Here is a 25,400-nt window from a genome sequence, read left to right as displayed (position 1 = left end):
TTGGCTGTGATGATGGTGTTGAAGAACAGAACTTACTCCCCTCTGTGCTTACAGTATCTGATATTGTGATATTTCCTCGAGAAGAAATGTGTGGTACATCTTTTAAGTACTAAGGGGGATATTTTTGGCCAGGAAAACACTTGCTAGTAACCTCATCAGAAAGTCTTGAAAATGAAGTTTGAGAAAGGACAAAATACTCCGGATAGAGACCAATAGATGGAGTAAAATTATAGTGACAAAAAAGATCAGAAAAGGACATGTCTGTAATTCACAGCAGAACATGAAGAACAAATGCTGCAGATGCTAGATGTTTCTGAATAAGTACCCAAGTACCTGTGATATTTTGACACAAGTAGGGTAAAGACAACCTTTTGGGTGCCACTGAGGACTGGTGAGTTGGGTTCATGACTAGGCAATTGAGTGCTTACTAGATAAGCTTTGTGCTAAGTAAGCAGTCCTAATTCTTATAAAAATACTAAGACATTGACATGTATGGTCATTTGTCCCCAGTTTTTTCATGAAGAAACAAGAGACTGAAGAAGATTAAGTATTTTGAGCTAGTAATCAGCTTTTAATCTTGACTTCTGCGTGTCTCGGGGTAGGTAACATGACAGTGGTGTAATCTAGTTGCCGTTGTTTACTGATTTTACTCTGCTGCTCTCATATGCTGTGACTGTCTTGCTCCTTGCCTTCCCTGGGTTTGTAATGTGAGTGAGCTTGTTCAGTCTTACTACCTCCTGCACACAGAATTCAAAAGAGAGTGAGTCACGGCCACAGTTGGCAGGAATCTGTTATGTTACTCCATTAGCCACATGACAGTCTGCTTGTAACAAAATGACAGCGAAATATAGCAACAGTTATCATACTCTTCTTCCAGTTATCCTTTTAGCTGATTTTAGTAGATCTATACTTTACTAAGTTTTTATCAATTGTGCATAATGTCATTCATTTCATTTTTCAGTGTCTGCATCTCTTTTCAGTCCGTTCCATCAGCAAAGCCAACTTAAATTTTGTTGAATCTCATTGCAGTGCACCCGTAGCAACCCCTTCCAGTTTCTTAGACACTTGCCTATCTTTCTCCTTTTATCTTCTTCGACATCCCTACTGCCATATGCATTCCAGCCTGGATAAATAATGTGCAGCTTCCCAAATGTCTAGTTCATATCTCCAAACCTCTCCTTGTCTGCCTGATATTCTTAGTGTCCTCTCTGGAAAACTTCCTCAGGGCAGAGTTAGGTATTTTCATTTTGTGTGATGCTTTTCTTTGGGTGACTGGTGATTTTGGTTGTTGATATTATGAGTGAAGGTTTAGGGTCTAGACTTTAGGGTGATGACTATAGGTAGCTGGAGTGAATTTCTTCCACCTTTGCAAAGGTTTCTTTGCCCAGTCGACTCCTTCCGTGAATGGGAAGGCTGATCTGTGTGAAGGGTGTTGATTGGCAGGCTTTACTTTACTCTGTGATGGAGGGAGTGGCAGCAGCCTCCAATAAGATGGGCTTTATTCTGGGGCAACCAAACCCATCCAAGCACCTAACAGACTCCTGTGGAAGGTTTTGTTTCTTTAGAGAGTATTTATTTGGCTTTAGGCTGCATTTAGAAGCAGCTACTACCTGTTGGCCGTGTAGGCATTTGAATGGAAAGTGGGTGGGAGGGGTTGAGTAGCTATGGCTTTTCTATTCCTTAGACAGTCTTTTTGCCTCATGCTTGCTTGCTCTGATCTTCTGGAACCTCTCTAGAGCTCCACCAGAAAGGATGGTACCTAAAACATCCATTTCAGACTGCTCTTGTGTTTATTCTTGGGTGGGGTGGCTTTTGCTTTTGCTTATCAGCTTTGAATAGAATAAAAAAGTAATAACCTTTTCCGCTGAAAGGTAATAACCTGTCTCCTGAAACACATTTGCCCAGTCTGTCACTTTGAAATCCTGAACCAGAAGTTCTGTTGACAACTTTAACTGTTTGAGATTTAAAAAATTTAAACAAACTAATATGAAGAATACATTAATAGGTCAGGCGCGGTGGCTCACACTTGTAATCCCAACACTTTGGGAGGCCGAGGTGGGCGGATCACTTGAGGTCAGGAGTTTGAGACCAGCCTGGCCAACTTGATGAAACCCTGTCTGTACTAAAAATACAAAAATTAGCCAGGCATGGTGGCAGGCGCCTGTAAAGTCCCAGCTACTTGGGAGGCTGAGGCAGGAGAATCGCTTGAACTCGGGAGACGGAGGCTGCAGTGAACAGAGATCACGCCACTGCGTTACAGCCTGGGTGACAGAGCAAGACTCCGTCTCAAAACAAACAAGAGTACATTATTGTTTCCTAAGAATTGATAGAATACTTTGTAATGTTTGTGGAATATGAAATTGTTGTAATGCTGAAATACAAGTCACCTATTTATTATTAAGATTATTAAGTTATGTTCTAAAAATATTTACAAAGCTATTTAGGGCAAGGAAAACTAAAGGTAGCTTCCAGAAACCTAGGTGAGAGGGGATTGTGAGGAGGTCTCAGGCGTTGCCATTAGCTACTAATTGATACTTGGGGCCAGTAGCAAGGTAACTCCAGCTTAAATGAAGTTTACATTCTAGGATTGGAGGAAATTGCTTGTTTCCCAATGTAAAATTTGCTAATTTTAGGTTGTCTTCCTTGATATGATATTGAGATAAAAGTTGTACTACTTGTGGCTTATTAAAGTGAATTGTACCATATAGTGGCTGTATAGTTAGGGTTAGGTTGCAAGTTGCGTTTTCAGTGAATGATAAAATAATAATTTGCCATGTCTTCTAATAAGAGTGAAAAAGTGAAAATGAACCTGTATGCAACATTATTTTTATCTCTCAATACATTTTGGGAAAGTTAATTGCAACTGTGTGGTTCAGGGATTTAGTGCAAGAAGAAGAACAGTTGATGGAAGAAAAGAAAAAGAAAAAAGACGACAAGAAAAAGAAGGAAGCTGCTCAAAAGAAGGTAGTATGTGTATAAACTATTTATATTAAGCAGTTTAAACATAGAATTAAAAAGAAAATTACTCTTACAGATTTTTAAGGCATTTATTTGATTTAATGTTTTAGTTTTAATGGAGATTCATTTTAATATTTAATGTCTTTGAATATGCATACAAAGTAACTTGCTGAGTTTGTACAATTTAATGCATAGTTATTAATCTTGCCAATAGTTTTTCAAAGGTAAGTATGTAAGTACGTTTTATAGATCTTTATCTTTCAAATAGCTATTCCTAGGTGTTTCATAATAATATCATTTTATAAGTGGGAAGAGCATGGAATTTGTAGCCAAGTTGAGAGGATTTGAAATCTCACTCTCCCACATAGCACATAGAATGGCGTGACCTTAAATTTTATTTAGCCTCTCTGGGCCTTAGTTTCCTTGTGTTTTGTTAAATGAGGGTTGAATTAAGTGTTATTATATGTAATATAGAAATAGAGTATTAAAGGAAAACATAATAGACATAATAGGAAGTAAAGTGTCAGTTTCTTTTTCCCTCTTTATTTAGTACCTGGGCTGATTTTTAAAGTTTGCAGTGTACATTAACCTTAAAATAAACCTAGGACATTGTTTACTGCAAGGGCATTATTGTTTACTAGCTAATGTAGTATAGGAAACTATAACTAAATGCAAAGTAAGTTAAAAAAAATTTTTTAATCTGTAATTATTAAAAATTTTCCAAATTGTTAATACTAAAAGCTGATAATAGTTAACTAAATGGGTACTCATCTCCTACTATGTCAAGGTTTCAAGACATTAAAATGTTCTAAAAGACCTAGTGAAATTACTGTTTCAATTCTCTATTCTAATGAAAAATTATTTTGATTTCTTATATATGCCTCTTTTGAGCCAGGCATTGTGCTAGGAATTGAATGTAGACTGTAGCAAGATACTTATGTCCACATTATTTAATAGGGGAAAACACAGGCTATAAAAGTGGCAGGTGAGGCATTTATGGGGAACTGTTGCAGTACAGAGAGAGAGGTGCATAACTCAGGCTGAGATGGGGCAGAGGAACAGAGAAGTTTCCTTAGAGTTGAAATTAGGTGAATAAGGAGCAGAATAGAAAAGGATTCCAAACAGTGAAAACTCAGAAATACATGGTAGCCTGTATGTGTTAAAGGATGGGTTTTGCTTGGGGGAAAGGGAGGGAACTGAGGGTAGAACTCTGAAGAGTTGAGCTAGGAAAGGCTAGGAGGTTTTCTCAGGGCTTCGGGGAAAATGCTGAAAATGTTTTAGTAGAGTGACATAAAAATTTGTATTTTAGTATGTTTACCTTGGAAAATTGTGGAATTGGATTAGAAGGGGTAGATACCAGAGTGTGAAATACTGGTGACGGGACTATTAAAGTAACCCCCAGACTTTGTTTAAAGGATATAGAGGGAGAGTCAACTTACATTGATTCGCAGGTTCCAGATGAGTGACTACATTTGAGAGGAGTTAATCAGGCTGGAGGATACAAGGAAAGGGGAAATGATAAATAATTCATTTCTACATGTCCTGAGCCTAGGGGTGTCATCAGCAAGTATTAGGAAGGAGAATTAAGTATGAGATGAGAGGAGATGATGTGGCCCTAGACACCTGCCTTTTGGTTGCTCTTAGGGGTGCCTGGGAAGGGATGCATAGGTATATGAAATGGTTAGGGTTTTGGTAGGCTTCTCATGGTTTGGCATTGACCGATGCCTTGGGCGTCTGTCAGAGGCTGTTTATGTAGGACAGTCTTTGCAGTCTGGTTGGTCATTGCTCGGGATTTCTTATGAGAAAGTTGTGTCCTCTGTAAGTCTGAGTAAAGGTAAAGGGGTAAAGGCTTATCAGACTCTTGTTCCATGGTGTGAAAGGCCATTTGCCCAATGAAAAGAGCTTCTAAGAAACTTAAGAGGTTTATTGAAAAGGATGCTTGGGTATACTTTATGTAGATTCAGTAGTTTGGCAAGCATCTGAGTGTTGAATTAGGCTCTGTTGGTCCCTGTGTCTAAAGAGTTCAAGAATTAGCTGATAAGTCAGAATGTATGTGAAATGGCTAGAGAAGAGGCCTAAGACAATATATAAGTGTATTTGTTTGGAATTTATTCTATTTACTGAGAAATTTTAAGAAAGGGGTCACTTGAATGATATCTTTAAATATTGTGTTTTTGTGAATATAATTTTAAAGTGTAACATATACAGCAATGGCTCTACTTGTTACAAGTACATCTTTACATTCTTGTATAAATTAAATCTCTAAATCACCAAGTCAGTATAGGTGGTCACTTATGTGTAGGCAGCTTATAAATAAGCCTCTAACACATGAATGGTGATTATTGTGCCATTTGACTTCTCACCAAATCTGAAGTGACAGCTTTTCTTACTGTTGCCCACTTCATTCCTGTCTCACCCCGTGGTTCCAGTCTCTCACCTCAACCATGTCCTTACTAGAACCATCATCAGAAGCTTAGGGATATAAGAAGCTTTTCCTTCTTTTGCCAGATCTTCGGCACTGATAGGGTATTCCTGTGTGTCTCATAGACACATCAATAGTATCTGCCCAATGAACACAATATAAAGGAAGGTTTAATACCTCTAATAAATGTTAAGTTTAGCAGGCTGGGCCACTACTGTAAATTAGACTGTTCTCCAAATTTCAAATAATCAGCTTACAACTGAATTTGAATACAACCTGTTGGTGAAGTGAGGACAGCTGGTATTTCCTTAGAGTGTTACCAGATAGCTCTTGAAAAGAAAAGAAAACCCCCAAATGGCACTCTTTATAGCCCATATGAGGAATTGTGAGTCATAGGGTTTTTAAGACAGGTTTCCTGGAACTGTTTTTTTTTGTCTCTAGTAGGAGCCAGCAGGTGTATCCAGGCAGATAGCTACATGAGCCAGGTGGGCAGGCCCATTTATATAAATGTTGGCATATAAACTCACTACAGTAAAAAGTCTATTTTATGTAATTTATATTTTCTTATTTTTGAAAAGGTCAGGTATTATCTGTTCTAATACATTTGTTCATCTTTAATATAAGGAACCTAAGCATTAGAATGAATTAAGTGATTGACCTTGGTTTCATCATGGTGACAGAACCAGGAGTATAATTGAAATTTCTCTCCTCTAGCTGGTGCTTTGCCAAAACCCTGTGCCATGACTTTATCCTTTTCATGCAGAACATTAGCTTATACGTTGCTTTGTTTTTTGTCATATAAAGGTGAACTTTAAAATTGGGAAATAATATATTGTGATAATTTTTATAATAGGGCATAAAATAGGTTCTTATGCCATGAATACTGAAAATGCATACATTTAATAGTCCCCAGTAGCCACTGTGGTTTTTTTTTTTTAAATTAACACCATGGGTTATTTTCTATTTTAAATAAAAAGCCAGATAACATAAGTTCCTATAAAAACAATTAGACACCATCAAGGCCTTCAACAGTATTTTCATTATGATAGTTTTTATTATCCTGTCATTTAAATATTAATTTAAATATTTAGATTCTTTAAAAGAGCTTTTTCACGTTAAAAACGGTGATTTTTATTATATTTCAGCCCCAATACATTTGTAATTAACATGGAGACCCATGACTTTTGTTTTTAAAATTTTTTGAAAAGCCTTTTAATCAAAGATTATGTATAACACTCTCTTCTGTTTCATATCTAAGAACCAGGGTTGTTATTTTCTGATTCTTGGGCTTAGAAAATAATTTGATAGAGCATGGAAATGTAGGTTCTATACTTTAAAAAAAGGAGAGGGGTGACAGTAGTAGCAGTAGGTTACCATGGATTTCTCTCCAGGTTCTGTTTTTAGAAGAAATTTCTTGAAGGGATCTTAAGGGAAATGTAACGAGGAGGAAAATGGAGATTGAGAAATAGGTTAATTATAGAGGGATAGTTTAGTGTAGCCTTTACTTTAAGCATGCAGTTGTAGTTCCTAGAAAGCATATAATGGTTGAGGGCCAAGGGGAACCAACAATACAAGTTGGGATCTTTTGGTGTTGAGAATGTTTCAACATCCATGGACTTTTTGCTGTTACTGTGTTAAGAGCTGAAGGGATTTTTATAGGTGTTATTGACTTAAATATACTAAATTCAAGTTTAAATGAGACCTAGGTTTTAGAGAGCTTCCAGCTTTATTGCCATTTTTGAGGATCATATTCAGCAGCTTCATTAGTAAATTTTCTCAGTAACCTTGGTGGTAACATGACCAGGCCTGAGTTGTGCTCTCATCAAGGGCAGTTAGGTGTTCTCTTACAGTCTTGCCCCTTGTTGCACCTTACACTTCTCTTTTCCTCTTTTTTAAAACCCATTTTAGTCAACAGATCTGGATTCTAGACTGAGTGGTGATTGCTAAGTCATAGGAAAGCTCTCTGAGCACTAGGTATCTCATTTAAAATCAGTGAATTGAACTGGATTAATTATTTATTCTTAATATCAGGTTATAATACTTGGCACTGTTAAGACATTGTAGATGATTAGAAAAAAAGAAAAACAAGACCTGGACGCGGGATGAATGTAGAGTCAGCTTGTTTCCAACAGTGAGAGCCGATACAAAGCACCGGCAGGTAGGGCTGAAGATAGCAACCACCAGCGCCACAGCAGCAGCTGATGTCTGCTGGATGCTTTCTATACGTCAGGCTTTGTCCTAAGTGCTTTTATATGAGTTAAATCCCTTTAACCTTACAACTCTGAGGCGGGTGTTTTTGCCACAGTTCTATAGATGAGGAAACTGAGCTTTAGAGAAGTTAACACACTTGACCATGGTCACACAGTGTAAGTGGCAGAGCCAGGTAGGCGGTCAGGCTTTAGATCCTGAGGTCTTAACCACTGAAGTGTGCTTCAGGACCATGTTGTTGGGACAAGCAGTGCCTGACAGGCAAAGCAAGTGGAGTGTTGTGCTCTGCCACTGCACTGCTCTCTTCAGTAATGAAGGAGGCAGTTGTGATCATTGCTTGTGGAACCATGGCTCAGATTTTTTTTTTTAAAGAATAATATATTAAATATGGAAATCATTTTGCTTCTAGATTGGCCAGAATCTTTTAATTATCTGTGTGAGAGGATTTACAGTGATACTTCACATTTGAAGTGGTATTGTATAGTTTTTCAAAAAAAACTTTCACATTTTATTATTTGACCCTCCTAATAACCCTGAAAGGTAAGCAGGACAATTATTTTGTCCATTTGAGAGATTAGGAAACTGAGACCCAGAGGGTTTAAATGATCAGATCATTTCAAAGTGAAAACAACCAGTCAAGATTAATTTTAATATATTTTATGTAATCTAATATAGCTAAAAAGTTACTATTTTGACATGTAGTCAGTGTAAAATATTATTAATAAGGCATTTTTTTTCTTTTAAAAATACCGAATATTAGAAATTTGGTGTGTAATTTGCTCATCTCAGTTCAGACTGGCCACATTTCAGTCAGTGGTCGGTAGCCACATGTGGCTAGTGGCTATTGTTTTGGATAGTGCAGACAATTACTCTTAATGACTGACCCCACCTCGAAAATTCTTTTTAATAATTTGAGTAACGTACTAGGTCTCTAGACCAGCCCGCAAAAACCTGTTCTAAAGAAGTAGAACTCTTAGTTCTGTTTCTTCCTATTCTATGAAGAGCTCTTGGTTTCTGTAATATTACTTTCATTCCTTCCGTACATTAAATCCGATTCTTAGGGGCAGACACACCTTAGGTGTCTCCATGGGGCCATTCTCTGTAGATGACAGAATACTGAATTGACCATTGTTTTGAAGCAACTTTTTCCAAAGAAGTTTTGTAGCATATATCCTTTATGTTGTAAGGCCTAAAAGAGCAACACTGTATACTTTGTTTTTTTTTTTTTTTTTTGAGACGGAGTCTCGCTCTGTCGCCCTGGCTGGAGTACAGTGGCCGGATCTCAGCTCACTGCAAGCTCCGCCTCCCAGGTTCACGCCATTCTCCTGCCTCAGCCTCCCGAGTAGCTGGGACTACAGGCGCCCGCCACCTCGCCCGGCTAATTTTTTTGTATTTTTTAGTAGAGACGGGGTTTCACTGTGCTAGCCAGGATGGTCTCGATCTCCTGACCTCGTGATCCGCCCGTCTCGGCCTCCCAAAGTGCTGGGATTACAGGCGTGAGCCACCGCGCCCAGCCCACTGTATACTTTGTTTTGTTTTGTTTTTTTGGTAGAGACGGGGTTTCGCCATATTGGCCAAGCTGGTCTCAAACTCCTGGCCTCAAGCATCTGCCTGTCTTCTGCCTCCCAAAGTGCTGGGATTACAGGCGCGAGTTGCACCTGGCCTACTTAGGGTTTTCATGTGGTTATTGTTTCTATGTTCTGAATTTTTTTTTTTAAGCCTTTCAACATGTAAAAGAAATTTTCTGCTAATTCTTTGGCTTCAGAAGATTATGCATCTTATTGTTTGACAGACATTTCTGATACCTAAAAGTGTTCATATACTAATTTCTGTCTAATAAGACTTGTTTTTCTACTCTCAGATTTTAAAAATGATTTTTCCAGAAACAAATAAAGTGTTGTTAGCTAGTTGACTGGTTGTTTGGCATTGTCTTTCCATCAAAAAAAATTTTTTTTTAATTTAAATTTTGATCCATAGAGTAAAAGATGAGCCTCCATTATTTTGTATTTCACTAGTGCTCTAAAACTTAGCAAAGCGCTTAGGTGGTGGATCAAGACTCCCTGGCTTTCTGGGGAAAGATTAATGTTTGGTGTGGCTTCAATATTAGGGTAATTACTATAGCTTTTACCATATATACCTATAATAGTATAATTTAAAACGGTGTCTTTGATAACAGTAATTTCATATAACTAAGCAAAATGAATTATGCCCCATGGCACCTAAGAAAAGCTTTATCGCCATTTAGAAACAACTCCTGGTTATTCAGTTACATAGTCATTTCTCACCTGCCTTCCTGTTCTTGTATCTGTTATTTTCAGGATTCCCATAATATTGATTTTGATCAACAGGTTGATTTTTTTGCTTGGGCTTTTCTGTCTGGTTCTTTTTGAGGCCCTTGGGAGTTTGAGCTAGTCACCTAGAGGCAACCCTGCTGTCCTCAAGCCCCTCTCCTCAGTTTTGGTGTCAGAAAATGAAGAGCAGACATTGGAAGGCAGTGAAAGCAGAGTTCACGTCAGTTCAGCTTCTGATCACAGTAATTTTAACGGATTGTCAGATGTGTCAGAAGTGATAAATTAGTTTGAAATTTTTTTCCACTCAGAAATACATAGGTACTTAAAGGTTGACTAAGTTTAATTGCAATAGCAGCCTAACCTCCAGGAGTTAATTTTATTACTAATTTGGCTAAAGTGATTACATACAGCTTTTCTTACAGAAAACTTAATTCATCTTTTTATCACTTGCAACAATTTTTGAAGCCATTTAAACATACAAAATATATTAAATCCATTAAATGTAAAGGTGACAGTTTGTATAAAAATCATTTTTAAAGGACATGAGAAAAGTGTACCTCCCATTTAAAAAATTATATACTGTCATACAGTGATGTCTTCTATGCTTAGTGTCACAAAAAGTAGGTTTTTAAAATTAATAAACACAGTATCAGGGATAATGGGGCACATCTGTGGGAAAAGCATGCTTTCCTTGCATATCTTTTCCTGTGCAGTTCATCTGTTTGAGAAATTCCTCATTTAATAAAGGTATATATGTCTTATAGTAATATATGAACATTTTGTCATAACAGTCCATTTCTTTCAGTTTCATATTTACATTGTTTTTTGTTTGTTTGTTTTTATTTTAGGCCACTGAACAAAAAATCAAAGGTACGTTGTTTAAAGCTATTTTTTATCCCTTTTTTCATTAAAGCAAGGTTGTTTATATGCATTTTTATTCATCTCAAGGATGGGAGAGAGAAGAGCATGAAAGAAATGGGTGGGCTCAGACTTCTTCAGTGACATACCTTGGGGTCGTCCTTTGGGGTTTCATGGTTATTGTGGTGTATGTCACCACATTTACAGTGCACTGCCTCAGAGCTGCCTTAAAGCTGTCTCATAGGATAAGAGTAAGCACTGCTTCCTAATGTACTCCCTTGTTTTGACTCTTGGGGCACAGGCACCTTTCCTTCAGTCTTCCTTCTAAAAGTCTTCTTGTGTGGGGTAACCTCTAGGACCCCACTCTATCCCTTGGGAGTTCTGCCTCCTTTATATCTTGTTCTCTGAAGAATGTCCCCCATTCCTCCTTATAGGCAGCTAGTGACATCCATCTCTGTATTATCACTTAGAATAGTAGATTGCAAACCTTATACATTGTGTCAGGTTGAACAGCACCCATTAGACCCCAAGCAAAAGACACTGGAGTGATAAGGAAACAGGAGACTACTTCCTCGCAGGAAACAGGAGAGTAATTCCTCTCAGATCCTGAATCAGGAGTTCTTCACCCTCCCAGGAGTTGACTACTTGGTAATGAAAGGTGTAAAGCTCTCAGATGCTGAACTTGTTGGGCCTTAAGATTCTGAATTTTTATTTTAAGCTCTATCAAAAGTATAATCTTACCCCTCAAAAAAAAAGATGAATGAAGGAATGAAATGGTTCAAAGAGGAATGAAATGGTTCAAGCATGATTCAAGCAAAGAGATAAGAAATAACATGATGTGGCTTACAGTAGTGGTATTCCATAACATGATGTGGTACGTGGTCGTGGTATTCCTAGAGTGTTAAATACTCAGTGATAAGTGGGCAGGGTTGAGGCTGAAAAGATAGGTAGGGCCAGGTAAAAGTGGGTTAATTTATTTGCTGTTTGTACCAACAAGCTTGGACTTTTTATGTGACAGGCAGTTAGGAGGCATTCAAGACTTAAGCAGAGTGACATGGTGCTTTGTTTCACTTTGTTTTCCATTTTTTAAAGCTATCAACTACTGTACATGGAAAGTATTGGTTAGAAGACAGGTAGGAATTTGAAAGGTAGAGCTAAGAGAAGAAAGGCATTGTGAGCAGAGGAGGCAGGTAGACAGCATGGGGAATACAACATGCATCTTTTGTCTCTAGAGTTGGGGAGGAAGCGACCGAATATAGGCTTGGAGATAGAGGGAGCCACAGGGCTTCATGCTGGTTAAGCCAGCAGAGGTGTTTGGGTTTGGAATGTCATGGTCATAAGCTGTGCTTTAGAAACTTAACTTTGCCAGTAGTTAACCAATAGAAGCGAGATTAGAGAGGGTCATGAGGGTTTGAACTGAGGTCTTGGCAGAAGAGGTAGAAGGTGGGTGACAGATGTGTGAGGTATAATTGACAGGACTGACAACTGATGAGATCAGAAGAGGAATTGAAGGTGCTGCTGTGGCTTTGAACTTGGAATGTCTAAGACAGTTACAAGGATGTGTAATGTAGGGAGCAACATTGCCAAATTAGTAGGAATGTTACCAAATTAATTTTCCTAAAACTCTATTTTCCCCACCCCTCTCCCCCACATAGCAATGGTAAGTTGTCCCTAGTTATACTTGCTTCAAGACCAAACTCCTTTGCTTAGCTTTCAAGGCCCTCATTAATCTAACCTCCCTTGACCTAACCAGCCTGTTTCTCATCACTCTATACTTTTTAGAGCATTCTTATCTCTTTCATGTTCATTCTTGTTTCTTTTTTATCCAGTTTCTCAGCCAAGGATGTCTTTATCAGGCCTTTCAGGTTTCCTAAACCTCTCAGAGTTCATCCTCAAATGGGTCTCTCCAACTACCGTAGATATCTCCCTTTCCAGTTTCTTAGGCTGTTATAATCTCAAATTTGGGCACTTGGTTATATTCTTATATTTTTGACTGATCCATGGATATTTGTTTCTTCAACATCTTTGAGTACCTAGTGTTTATATCATTTCTAAATGTAAGTAATTTTTTTCTAGCCTTACATAAAATATGAACATTTTTAGTCTTCTTGGTTTTGTTTTAGATTTTTCCACAACTCTTGAGAATGATAGGCTGAGTATATGAAAGTCACTTCAGAATACATTTTGTTGTTTTGCCAGTGATTTCACTCACATCATCCTTCTTTTCATGGTGTCTCTCTTCATAATTGTTCACATTTTTTCTGATTCATGGAAATGTGTTGTTTTATTTCTGTGCTATGTATTTGTCTAGGTAGTATTTATAGTTTGGGGTTCACACAGTGGTTAGAGATTACAAACTGGAGACTTGAGGGGCAAATGTGGCCCACTTGGTGGTGGTGGTGTTTACTAAACTTTGTATTTTGAAATAATTTTAGATTTACAGAAATGTTGGAAAGATAGTACAGAGACTTCTCATACACACTTCATTCAGCTTCCTCCATTATTAACATCTTACATTAGCATGGTACATTTGTCAAAACTGAAAAACCAACAATGATACTAACCTCACCAGTTTTTCCATTAATGACTTTCCCTTCTAGGATCCGGTGCATAATGCTACCTTGCATTTAGTTGTCAGGTCTCCCCAGTCTCTGGTTTCTGCACTGTTTTTATTATAATCCTGTACATTTTAAAATGACTGCCAACATTTAAAAATCAGAAGAGTCTGCCTATTCCAGAATTGCTGCTTCTCTTGCAGTTCGTACTGTCAATATGATTTTTTCTCTTTCTGTATTGTAGAGTCTGTGTAAAGACCAGGTTTAGCCACATGTGGCTGTCAAGTACTTGAAATGGGGCTAATGTGACTGAGGAACTAAATTTTTAATCTTACAGGGCAACATAGCTCTGAAGTGTAATGGGCAACATAATGACATTCTTGAAAGTTTTATTCTTGTGACTTCAACTTTGAAAAACTGTGAAGAACATAAATATTTGAATATTCAAAAAATCTTTTAAAATATGTATCTTACGAGTATGTCCTTGAAACACCAGGAGAGTGAAGTGCTAAAAAACTTCTGGTGAGGTATAGGGATGGATGGATACATTTTAAGATGCCTTGTGGTATATATAATGTAAAGGCAAGGAAAGAGCTAATGTCCCTCTTCAGAGTGTCCTTGGGAACTTGGTTGAGAATAAGAAAATTTTTTAAAAAGTTTTTCAACTCTGACATTGACTTTTTCTTTTTTAAGGAGACAAGGTCTTGCTCTGGAGTGTAGTGCACAGTCATAGCTCACTGCGGCCCTGAACTTCTGGGCTCAAGCAGTCCTCCTGCCTCCTGAGTAGCTGGGACTACAGGAGCAGGCTATTTTTTTTTTTCTTTTTTTAAATGTGATGATGCTGTGTTACCCAGGCTGGTCTCAAACTCCTGGACTCACATGATCTTCCTGCCTCAGGCTCCTGAGTACTTGGGACTATAGGCATGAGCCACCGCAGCTGGCTGACATTGGCTTTCTTGGGAAGCATGTTGATTATACATTCCTTTCAAAAGAGTAAGTAAGCACTGTTGATTTTTGACAGCTAATTTTCTTTCTCTCTCCTCTCTTTTTCCTCTGTCTCTTCCCCTCCCTGTCTCCTTCATATCAGTGTCAGTGCTTTTTTTGAGTGATTTCATGAGCAAGGTATCTTCCAAAGAATAACAAACCCCTGAGCTCCTAAGGGAGTTGTGGGAAGCCCGGGGAGATCCTGGTGGGAAACAGCAATGGAGAAAAAAGGATTAAGATTTTATTTTCTGGGTGATAAAATAGCGAAGTTTAGTTTATTACTGCCGTTCTGTTTCTGGGTTAATTAAAAACTCATGAAATTGAATCAACATTTACGCATTTTTTTTTCCTGCCACAGTTGGCACAGTTATTTTTATCAGTTCTAGCCTTAATACTTGTTTTTCTGTCAAACACAGTGTTATTACATCTGGATGATAAAAATAAATCAGCTGCATGTCAAATCATATTGTAGACATTAGAGAGCTGACTTAGAGCCCTTTCTATGTGCCAGGCACTGTGCTTTATTTCATTTAATCAAGGAAAATATTCTAAATATTTAACCACTAATAATGAATGGGTATCAGCAATTCAGAACAAGGTCCTAAAAGCTTCTTAATGTGCTAAGAGTTACTTTAGTTACTGAATTTTGGGAATCTGTGGGATCCAGGGCAGGGTCCATGGCAGCAGGTTGGGTACTCTGGGACTCATGTAGTCTATATTTAAAAATGGATGTGGGAGTAGGCCTTCAGTGTATACTAGCACAAGGTAAGTTTACGTTTAATCCTCTCAGCAGCCCTTTGAAAGTAGATATTAGCACCACTTACAGGTGAAATTGAGGCTAGGAAAAGTTAACTAACTTGCCCAGGTTATGCAGCTAACAAGTGCCTGAGCTAGAATTTGACTATGAACTTGACTGGGCTCTGCCGCTTCTGTTTCTTTAAAAACAGCCCCTACAGTTACATGGAAGACAAGATGTGAAGGACACACCGTTGCTCATGCTACAACAATAGTCACTGAGGGAACTAAAACAACTCATCTTTTAAAAGGAATCCAGAAAGATCTTGGAACAGATTTTGTAGTATTTCTCTATTGATTAAGCATATAGATTTTTTCTTAAAAAATTGTAGCACCAGTATAATTTTGTGAATTAGGGGGAATTTGACAGCTTTGTGATGGGTGAGGCATTGGCTCTTAAATTGTTTGTTACATCTTTGGTTGTTGATGAAAATGAACAAGAGTTTTGAGAGCCAAGCAAGCAGCTGATTCTGAAACCTCCTGCATGCTTTGATCTCTATGCAGTAAACACTGATCCTTCTGTGGAGCAAAACCAGAGTACTAAATTATGTTTGAAGTGTTTTTTTGCTACAACTGTAAGGGAGATGTAATGACAGTTTTGCTAAAAAAGAACCCTTCATTTCATCATTCTTCAAAGGGTGGAGGACCCTTTCTGAAGGACTTGGACAACAGTGAAATCCCTTTCCAGTATGCCTCTTGGCCAATACATTGTTAAAGTCATAGCACACAGTTTAGCTTCTGGAATGTGACTGAGATGCTAAGTTTGTGTTGATGGAGGAAGTGTTCAGTTTGTCCGCTTCTCATTAATAAACAGAGCACCTCTTTACTTTTTCTTTCAGTCATCACTGCCAGTATCATCCATGTTTCACTATCTCATGAGGTCATCTTGAGAAACAAAGGAAACAAAAAATACTTATGTAATAATCCATTATTCTAAACTCAGGTTTCATAAAGTGACATTGTTTCCTTCATTCATAATTCATGAAATACTTAACTGTTTGCCAACCCTGTTTTATGCAATGTTATGGTCACTGGTAATAAGCATGAACAAAACAACCCCCAAGTTCCTGTTCCCACTGCACTTCCATTCTCATCTTTATTTTAGTAAAGGTAAATATATGATTAAAGGCCTTTATCATTTACCTGTGATCTGAACTTATCACACCATTTTCTCCATAAGATCTTATTATATATATTTAAGGTGTGCAACATAGTTTTTGTATGCATATGCATGTGAAATGAATACTACAGTCAAGCAAATTAATATACTCATTACCTCACAGTTACCCTGTTTTTTTGGTAGAAGTGCCTAAAATCTACTGTCAGTGAATTTCCAATATACAATACAGTATTATTAACTATACATCAGATACCTAGACTTACCCATATAACTGCAACTTTGTACCCTTTGACCTATATCTACCCTCCCTAACCACTATTCTGCTCTCTCTTTCTGTGTATTTGACTTTTTTTTTTTTTTTAAGATTCCACTTGTAAGTGAGATCTTGGCAGTATTTTTATTTCTGTGTCTGGCTTACATCACTCAGCATAATGTCTTCCAGGTTCATCCATGTTGTGGCAAATGGCAGGCTCTCCTGTTTAAAGGCTGAATAATATTCCTTTGTGTATATTTGCCACAATTTCTTCTTTTCTTTTCTTTTTTTTTTTTTTGAGACAGAGTGTTGCTCTGTCGCCCAGGCTAGAGTACAGTGGCATGATCTCCGCTCACTGCAACCTCCACTTCCCAGGTTCAAATGATTCTTGTGCCTCAACCTCCTGGGTAGCTGGGATTACAGGCATGTACCACCACACCTAATTTTTGTATTTTTAGTAGAGACACAGTTTCACCATGTTGGCCAGGCTGGTCTTGAACTCCTGACCTCAAATGATCCACCCACCTCAGCCTCTCAAAGTGCTGGGATTACAGACTTGAGCCACTGCGCCTGGCCCACAATTTCTTTATTCATCTTTATTCATCCATAGGTTGTTTCCGTATCTTGGCCATTGTGAATAATACTGGCATGAACATGGGAGTACAGATATTTCTACATGGTGCTGATTTCGTTTTCTTTGGGTATATAGCAATCCCCCCGTATCCATAGAGAATCCGTTCAAGACTCCAGTGGATACTTGAAACCTCAGATAGTACTGAACCTCATATATACTGTTAATAATATGCTTTTTCCTATATAACATGCCTATGATAAAGTTTAATTTATAAATTAGGTATATTAAGAGATTAACAACAACTAATAATAAAATAATAAAACAGAACAATTATAATGATATATTGTAATAGTTATCAGATTTTGGTCCCTCTCTCGAAAATACCTTATTGTACTGTTCGCACCTATTTTTGAACTGTGGCTGACCATGGGGTAAGTAAGACTTTGGAAAGTGAAATCTTGGAAAAGGAGGGGGGACTACTGTATACCTAGAAGAGGAATTGTTGAGTCATATGGTAGTTTGAGTTTTAATTTTTTGTGGGAATCCATAAGACTTTAAGTTTCCCAATTATAAGGCCTTCTATTATAATGAATTTCAGGAACTTTGATGGCTTCATAGGGGTTACTGTACTGCCTAGATTCTCAGAGGAGGAAACTGAGGCTCAAGTAGTTTGTCATTTCAAGCACATAACCTGATGATACACAGAGAAGATGGTACTTGTGAGGCCATTAGGGTAAACAGAAGAGGCCACTCACAGCTGAAGATGGCAATCCCAGAGAGTCGAGTCTAGTCACCCATTTCCCCATAGCCTGTTTCCATCACACAGGTTGGGTGGTTCTGCTTTTAGAATTGGGGCTTAGTTCACTGTTTTTCTCCACAGTCTACGTAGTAGAAATGATTTTTGTGTTGTTGGGTGGTATTAAGTAATAATACCAGGATTCTAAATGTGCTACAGTAGTTTTTTATGAGATAATTAGAAGGCACATGTACACTAACCTCTTTAAAATAGAAGCATAGGTTCATACCAATTAAGAATTTACTAATGGCAGGTGTTTTTCTTCCTGTGGAAGATGTCTTTAAGCTATGTAACAAATAAGATTTGTAGCTCTGCACTAGCAGGATGAAAAAAAATGGCCTTCCACTTTCATGGGAAATAGTTCATAAAATGATTATTTTTAGGTAGATCATGTAACAAAGTCACCATTTTTTATTTCCTACTATTGTGAAAGGAAAATGATTTCCATAGATTTATACATGTAAGTCTAGACTTAGGTACTCCGGGAGGCTATGAAGATTGCCCTTTTGGCTTTAGGCAAGGATTATTTCTAACAAATGTAGATTTGTTGCTTTTAAATACTAATAAACTATTAAATTTGGTAGAAAAGAAAGATTTTATACCTTCACATGTCTGATGAGACTGATCTGCAGGACAAAGGAAACAGGAAGTAGATATGAAAAAAAATTAGTTTAATGGCTGTGAAATAATTTTTAAAGTGGTTAATCTGTAGTTAGCCCTTTATTTTTAGAGAGTTTGTTTTTGCCCTTATAATTAAGATGAAAATAATATATACTAGAAGGAACACTTGTTTGGGGGTCAGATTGGGTTTTAAATTTCACCTCTGCCATTTACTAGACGTTTGAGCATGAATAGCTTTCTGAACTGTATTTGCCTCGTCTGTAAAATGGGAAGAATATTTCAAATTTATGGAATCATGATGAAAAGTAAGAGATAATAGATACATTGCCTGGCATCTAGCTGATACTTGGTAAATTTTAATATCCACCACTGTGGTTTTGCAATATCCTAGCAACCTTTCAGCCGCTTGAAATGACATGCTAGCAGTTTCTCCAGTTAATTCAGGGTTCCTCCACACCCAGAAGTGATTTGCTTTTTCTTCCCATTAAAGTAGAACCCAGCCCAACAAAGGTGAATCACAGTGCAGTGCAAGGAATATGTCTTAAAACATGAGGATGGGATCTATCAGCTTCATAAATTTGGCAGGCCAAAATTGGTGTGTTTTCTTTGACGTGTATGTATTTGTTTACCATGCATAATCACTTGTACTTTTTTCTTTTTTTCTTTTTTTTTTTGAGATGTAGTCTCACTCTGTCACCCAGGCTGGAGTGCAATGGCGCGACCTCAACTCACTGCAACTTCCACTTCCCAGGTTCAAGTGATTCTCTTGCCTCAGTCTCCTGAGTAGCTGGGATTACAGGTGCCTGCCACCATGCCCAGCTAATTTTTGTACTTTTAGTAGAGACGGGATTTCAGTATGTTGACCAGGCTGGTCTCGAACTCCTGACCTCAAGTGATCCAACTGCCTCGGCCTCCCAAAGTGCTGGGATTACAGGTGTGAGCCACCGTGCCTGGCCACGCTTTTTTCTTTTTATGAATTGCCCATCCTTATTATTTGCCTGTTTAGTTCTTGGGCCTAGAGTTTTCGTTAACAATTTACGTGAGCTCTTTCTATAATAAGTTCATTAGCATTTCATCAGATGTATTTGATGCAAATATTTCCCACATTATGGACCATATCGTATATATGAAGTCATTCTGAGGATGAGGTACGAGGCAAGAATATCTAAATTTTGCCTAATCCCAGGCACCCTATCAGGAATACATACACTGAAGATGCAAATACATGTTCAGAAAGAGGAAAGCACAATTAAATCACATTTATACTGTTAGCTTAGACTTCAGTCCTAAACGCTAGTGTGTTGAATGCTTCTCTGCATTAGGTTTAGTATCCTTAAACTAAAACATATCTTTCGTTAGATTAGGGAAAGTCGAGGTGAGGAGGGTTGGGAAGGAACAGAATGGATCCCTTTAATTTGTTCTAAAGGGCAAGTATTTTCCAGTTTCCCTTTTAAATTGGAATATACACACTTGAAAAAATACACATCAGTGTTTTCTCTATTTTATCAAACGTATTTTTTATTTTTAGAGTTCTTGACTAATTTCTACACTGAGAAAACATGCCATTTTTCCAGATTTAGAAAATAGTTTGCCCATGTTTTGTAAAAGCTTTTAAAATCTGTAGCATTTTATAGTATTTTTGTTTTGTTTTGTTTTGAGATGGAGTCTCGCTCTTTTGCCCAGGCTGGAGCGCAGTGGCGTGATCTCGGCTCACTGCAAGCTCCGCCTCCTGGGTTCATGCCATTCTCCTGCCTCAGCCTTCCGAGTAGCTGGGACTACAGACGCCCACCACTGTGCCTGGCTAATTTTTTTTTGTATTTTTAGTAGAGATGGGGTTTCACCGTGTTAGCCAGGATGATCTTGATCTCCTGACCTCGTGATCCACCCTCCTGGGCCTCCCAAAGTGCTGGGATTACAGGTGTGAGCCACCGCGCCTGGCCAGTATTGTTTAATTTAGCTGAACTTTATTTTTATACTGTATATTTGGGATGTTCTTCCTAATTTAAAAAATCAACTAACCATTCTGTATTTCTTAACTAATTAATATCTTCAGTGATTTAATGACAGTTCCTTTATTATATAACTTTAGAGAATTAAAAAGTGGGAACTAACTTCTACTTGAATGTTCAGGTATTATGTTTATGTTTTTTCTTATTTTTAAATTTTGAGTCACAAATGGAAGCTGAAGCTCTCTAGAGGTTGCTACAGTGTCTTCCAGAACCGTTTTCCAGACTTACTCAGACATGAGAACCCCATGTGATACTTGTTTTTAAATATATGGATTCTGATTAGTAAGTGTAAGACTAAAGAATCCTTTGCTTCTGAACAGTTCAAATAAGCAAATTTGAAGAGGGCCATTCTGTACTTTTATGTTATGGAGGAGAGATTAATAGGCAGTCTGAATTTTTTTCTTTTAAAAGGTGTGCCTGGGCCAGGCATGGTGGCTCACGCCTGTAATCCCAGCACTTTGGGAGGCCCAGGCGGGCAGATCACGAGGTCAGGAGATTGAGACCATCCTGGCTAACACGGTGAAACCCCATCTCTACTAAAAATACAAAAAAAAAATTATTCAGCCATGGTGGTGGGCACCTGTAGTCCCAGCTACTCAGGAGGCTGAAGCAGGAGAATGGCATGAACCAGGAGGCAGAGCTTGCAGTGAGCCAAGATTGTGGCACTGTATTCCAGCCCGGGCAACAGAGCAAGACTCCGTCCGTCCCAAAAAAAAAAAAGAAAAAGAAAAAGGTGTGCCTGAACCTGGGAAAGAAACCTTTGATCATCACAGTTTTCTGAATTACATATTTAGGCAAGACTCAATGGCTCCGTAAACCAAAGATTTTGAAAATAGCACATTGTGAATATTGTGGGTATCCTCCATCTCAGAAGGAAGATTCTGTGCTTTACAACAGACATAACTTGCTCATTTTGTTGAAGAGCAGAATTTTTGTAGTTGGGCCATTTCATCTGGAATTTCATTAGTGAAAAGGCTCTGGGAAATATGTTATTCAATGATCTTGACCTGGAGGAGTGTATCAAGACAAATCAGCTGAGTTTCTCTTTGTGTTGGTAATTTAAGGTGGTTAGTATTTGGGTAGAAGATAGAGTCCCGCTGGCCGCAGTGACTCACGCCTGTGATCCCAACACTTTGGGAGGCAGAGGTGGGTGGATCCCTTGAGGTCAGGAGTTGGAGACCAGCCTGGCCAACATGGTGAAACCCCATCTCTACTAAAAATAAAAAATATTAGCTGGGCTTGGTGGCTCGCGGCTGTAGTCCTAGCTACTCAGGAGGTCTGAGGCTCGAGAATCGCTTGAACCCAGGAGGCAGAGACTGCAGCGAGCCGATAACGCGCCATTCCACTCCAGTCTGGGTGACTCAACAGGACTCTGTCTCAAAAAAAAAAAAAAGATGATGATAGAGTCCCTTGAGGAAGCAGAGCGAGGTGCTTCCCTGAGGCTCAGGAAAATATATACTTCCTGATTTTGTAGCATTTCTGAAGTGAATTAAAACTAAGTCATTTCAATTTAATATTTGTTTTAAATTTGGTATCTAATTTTTAACTGATTAAGATTATCTTGCTGTTTGGCATTTTTTTCTTAGGAACTTTTCAACAGAAATATTAAGACTTGCTTGTGTAAAATATAAATACAGTTATATTTGGTATCAGTTTTTAAACCTTAGTTTTTAGCCATTTAATTCAAATGACTTGCTAAGAATTGGCAAAAGTTAATGGATTGGCAAACATTTAGTATTTCCAGATCAGCTACTAGCACTTAAAGCTGCAGCCATGTACTGCAACAGAAATTCTAACACTACATCTTACATGTATCACCTTAAAAACTAGACTTCCCCTCTGTGCCCCTCAGCGTTCCACAACCGACCGAAGTTAGTACTGGGCAGGGGATGTATATTATACAGAGGAAGTATGTTATAAATCATTCAGTATGCTTATTAATGAGCAAGAAGATTTTTTATAGTAGTACAGTGTTTGGCCATGTTTTAAATAAGTTTGATTTATGAACTCATTTTTATTGAATAGAACTGCACTTTGCATTGTTCAGCTACTTCTCTGTCCCTTGCAATTCCTTAAAATATAATGAGATAGAATTCAAGTTATTGGGCCTCAAATACAGGTTGGAAGAAGCTGGCAAGCAGTACTTTCAGAGCAGTAAAATGACACTATGCTTTTCCTCCATTTTCTCCTGAAAGCTACAGAGTGGGAAAGCAACAAAAGTTGTAAACACCTTTCTTTGGAATTTTCTTGATGTAGAGAATTTTCTAATCTACTTTGAAGTTTCATCAGGTTTGTGACTTTTGAAAATCTGTGTCCCAGTGTGATAATGCTGCTGCTGTTCAGGAAAGCTGGAAGAACTGATGGCACCCAAACTTGTTTGCTCTCCCTCTGAGGATTAGGCAGATTCTTTCATGTGAAAAATTATTGAAAGCTACCTTAGTATTTTAGTGGAACAGCTAGAATCATTGATTTCCGAATTTAAGATTACAGAGAATACAATTAGATATTAGAAATTAACAATAGAGAAGAAAAATATGTGATGTTGCCTGATAAACAGTTAAATTTTAAATGTCCTAGGTTATATATTAACTTCTATCTATAAGGCTTTTATTTTCTAGCTCCTAAGAATGTAAAATACTTGCCTGTAAGATTTTAAAGAATTCTTTTTAAAAAATCTGTAGATGACACTTTTAAAAATATTTGAACAGTTGGTACTTTAAGGATTTTTTAAGCATCAGGCATTCAGAGTTAACCTGACTGTTTGAGCGGTAGAAAGTTTGTCTTGTGGCCGGGCGCGGTGGCTCAAGCCTGTAATCCCAGCACTTTGGGAGGCCGAGATGGGCGGATCACGAGGTCAGGAGATCGAGACCTTCCTGGCTAACACAGTGAAACCCCGTCTCTACTAAAAATAATACAAAAAACTAGCCGGGCGAGGTGGCGGGCGCCTGTAGTCCCAGCTACTCGGGAGGCTGACACAGGAGAATGGCGTGAACCTGGGATGCGGAGCTGGCGGTGAGCTGAGATCGCCCCACTGCACTCCAGCCTGGGGCGACAGAGCGAGACTCCATCTCAAAAAAAAAAAAAATTCTTAATTACAGTGAAAGATACTTAGGAAAATCCTATGTTTTTGCTCTTATTTGAGAATAACATTTTCTAACCGAAGAGCTTTCGTTGGTACACTCCATCTTGTCTTCTAGGAGCTTAAGCTGATGGTTTTTTGTTTTCCTATATAACGACACATATAGAAATAGTAATTCTAGGTAAAGTTAAAGTTTGCCAAGAGAAGTATTAAAAAGCACTTTATATTTTGTAGGTATTCACTAAGTTGTATTTTCTAGAGGTCAACTTAGCACTCCAGTCTGTTAAAGTGACATCAAGTGTTAAAGCAGCATTTTGTGTACTGTATTTCTGCCAGTAGTTTAGAAGATTTACAATGTAGCCAATATGAAAACTATTACACAAAGTTAAATAGTAGACTTTGATGGATAGGAGTAATGTAAGGGCTTCAGGTATTAAGGCATGGAAATTGATGTTTTGGGGATTGGTAGTATTCAAAGATGATTGTTGGCTGGTCCACATTTAAATTCTTTCTGTTAAACTTGTAGATAGTCAAAGTGAAGTTCATTAAATATTTTCTGAAATCAATGTATTAAGGTGACAAAGCATTTTAGACATTTAAAGAAGCATTAATTAAAATGGTATTACAAACTTAGAACTTGGTATATTTAGAACTTTGGTTATATTGTCTATTCTTAGGTTTTCATGTGAATATGAGACAATTGCTATCTATTTTTTTCAATTAAGAAGCTATTTTTTAGAAGTTTTAGACTTACAGAATGATACGTTTTTATATAAGAAATATCAAGAAAGCTTGTAGAATAGCAAAGCATAGCAAAAATTAATTTCTTTGTCTTATTGGTTGATTTCATTGTTTCACAATGTGTGGGTCCTGATTTGGAACACAAACTTGGAAAATGTAGGGCGAATTCTTTGAATAGATTATTTTTCCATTCTTAAAAGTTAAACTTGTTCATTTTTGGACCAGTTAAAATTTTTTCCCATTTCTTTAAAACTGTGAAATAGATTGGTGGCGTCACAGTATGACCAAAAAAAAAAAAAAAAACCTAAAAATAGAACTCTTTACTAGATAAATATGTTTTATCCTAGCAAAATGAAATTCCTTTCCATTAAAATCTTTTTCTGATATTATGGACCAGTGCAATCTCACGGCTAATTAGAGAACCTTCTCACATTAATGATCTCAATGGCTGGACCTGTCCTGCTCTCTCCATGCTGGCTGTAGGTGTTTTTTAGAGCAGAGATTTATTTAAAACTATTGATGCATTCAGCAGCATACTAACTAGTGACCATCATTGTTACTCTTTCTCTTGATCATTCTTTCTTTTGTTTACTGGTTCTTCATTATTCCACCTCTTGAATGTTGATATTCCACAGTGTTTAATCCTCAGTACTGTTCTATCTTACTTTGTATAGATCCAGTCACTTTGTGTATGCCTGACAATTCCTGGATTATTTATTCAACCAGCATTTGCTTTGCTTGGTTCAGGAAATGCTAGTGATAAAGTGAAGGAGAAATAAGAAACCAGCACTTACAGAGCACATTGACTGCATTGTAAGGGATATGTAAGAGTTTCATCAGAATAGAGGAGGGCAATCTGGTTGTCATAACATAACATGCTTCTAAGATACGCCCAATCTGGGGGTGGGGGAGATTAGTTGTTTCCTAGGCAAAATGGACAAAAATATTTGCAAGAAAGGTATCAAGGCATTTTGGGCAAAAGAATAGCATGAAAGAGCATGATACCTTTTGGGGAATTGCAGGTATTTGGTGTGGTAGAAGAGAATGCAATGAGTGTGGACATAGCAGGATATGAATCTGGAAAAAGGTAGAGAGGGGCCATACCAAGGAGTTTAGAAAGGAGTTCTGAAAGTGGT

The 25,400-nt window shown here is 37.8% G+C and overlaps 1 protein-coding gene across 9 annotated transcripts in view; it reads left to right on the top strand.

Annotated features, from left to right (window-relative positions):
* Positions 1-25,400, top strand: part of TNRC6A (trinucleotide repeat containing adaptor 6A) — a 100,880-nt gene that overhangs the window by 18,053 nt on the left and 57,427 nt on the right. For 7 of the 9 annotated variants that reach the window (XM_050773811.1, XM_050773807.1, XM_050773814.1 and 4 more), the window contains exons 3-4: positions 2,877-2,964; positions 10,728-10,749. In XM_050773811.1, the coding sequence (XP_050629768.1) occupies positions 2,877-2,964; positions 10,728-10,749 (110 nt within the window). Of the gene's footprint in view, positions 1-2,876; positions 2,965-5,821; positions 5,866-10,727; positions 10,750-22,641; positions 22,734-25,400 lie in introns of those variants that run through there. The other 2 variants (XM_050773810.1, XM_050773815.1) reach the window with 2 other exon arrangements.

This window comes from Macaca thibetana, chromosome 20, assembly GCF_024542745.1.
Source record: "Macaca thibetana thibetana isolate TM-01 chromosome 20, ASM2454274v1, whole genome shotgun sequence".
Taxonomy (NCBI): Eukaryota; Metazoa; Chordata; class Mammalia; order Primates; family Cercopithecidae; genus Macaca; species Macaca thibetana.
The sequence above is the reverse complement of the archived record's forward strand: the minus strand, read 5'-3'. Positions and strand labels throughout refer to the sequence as shown.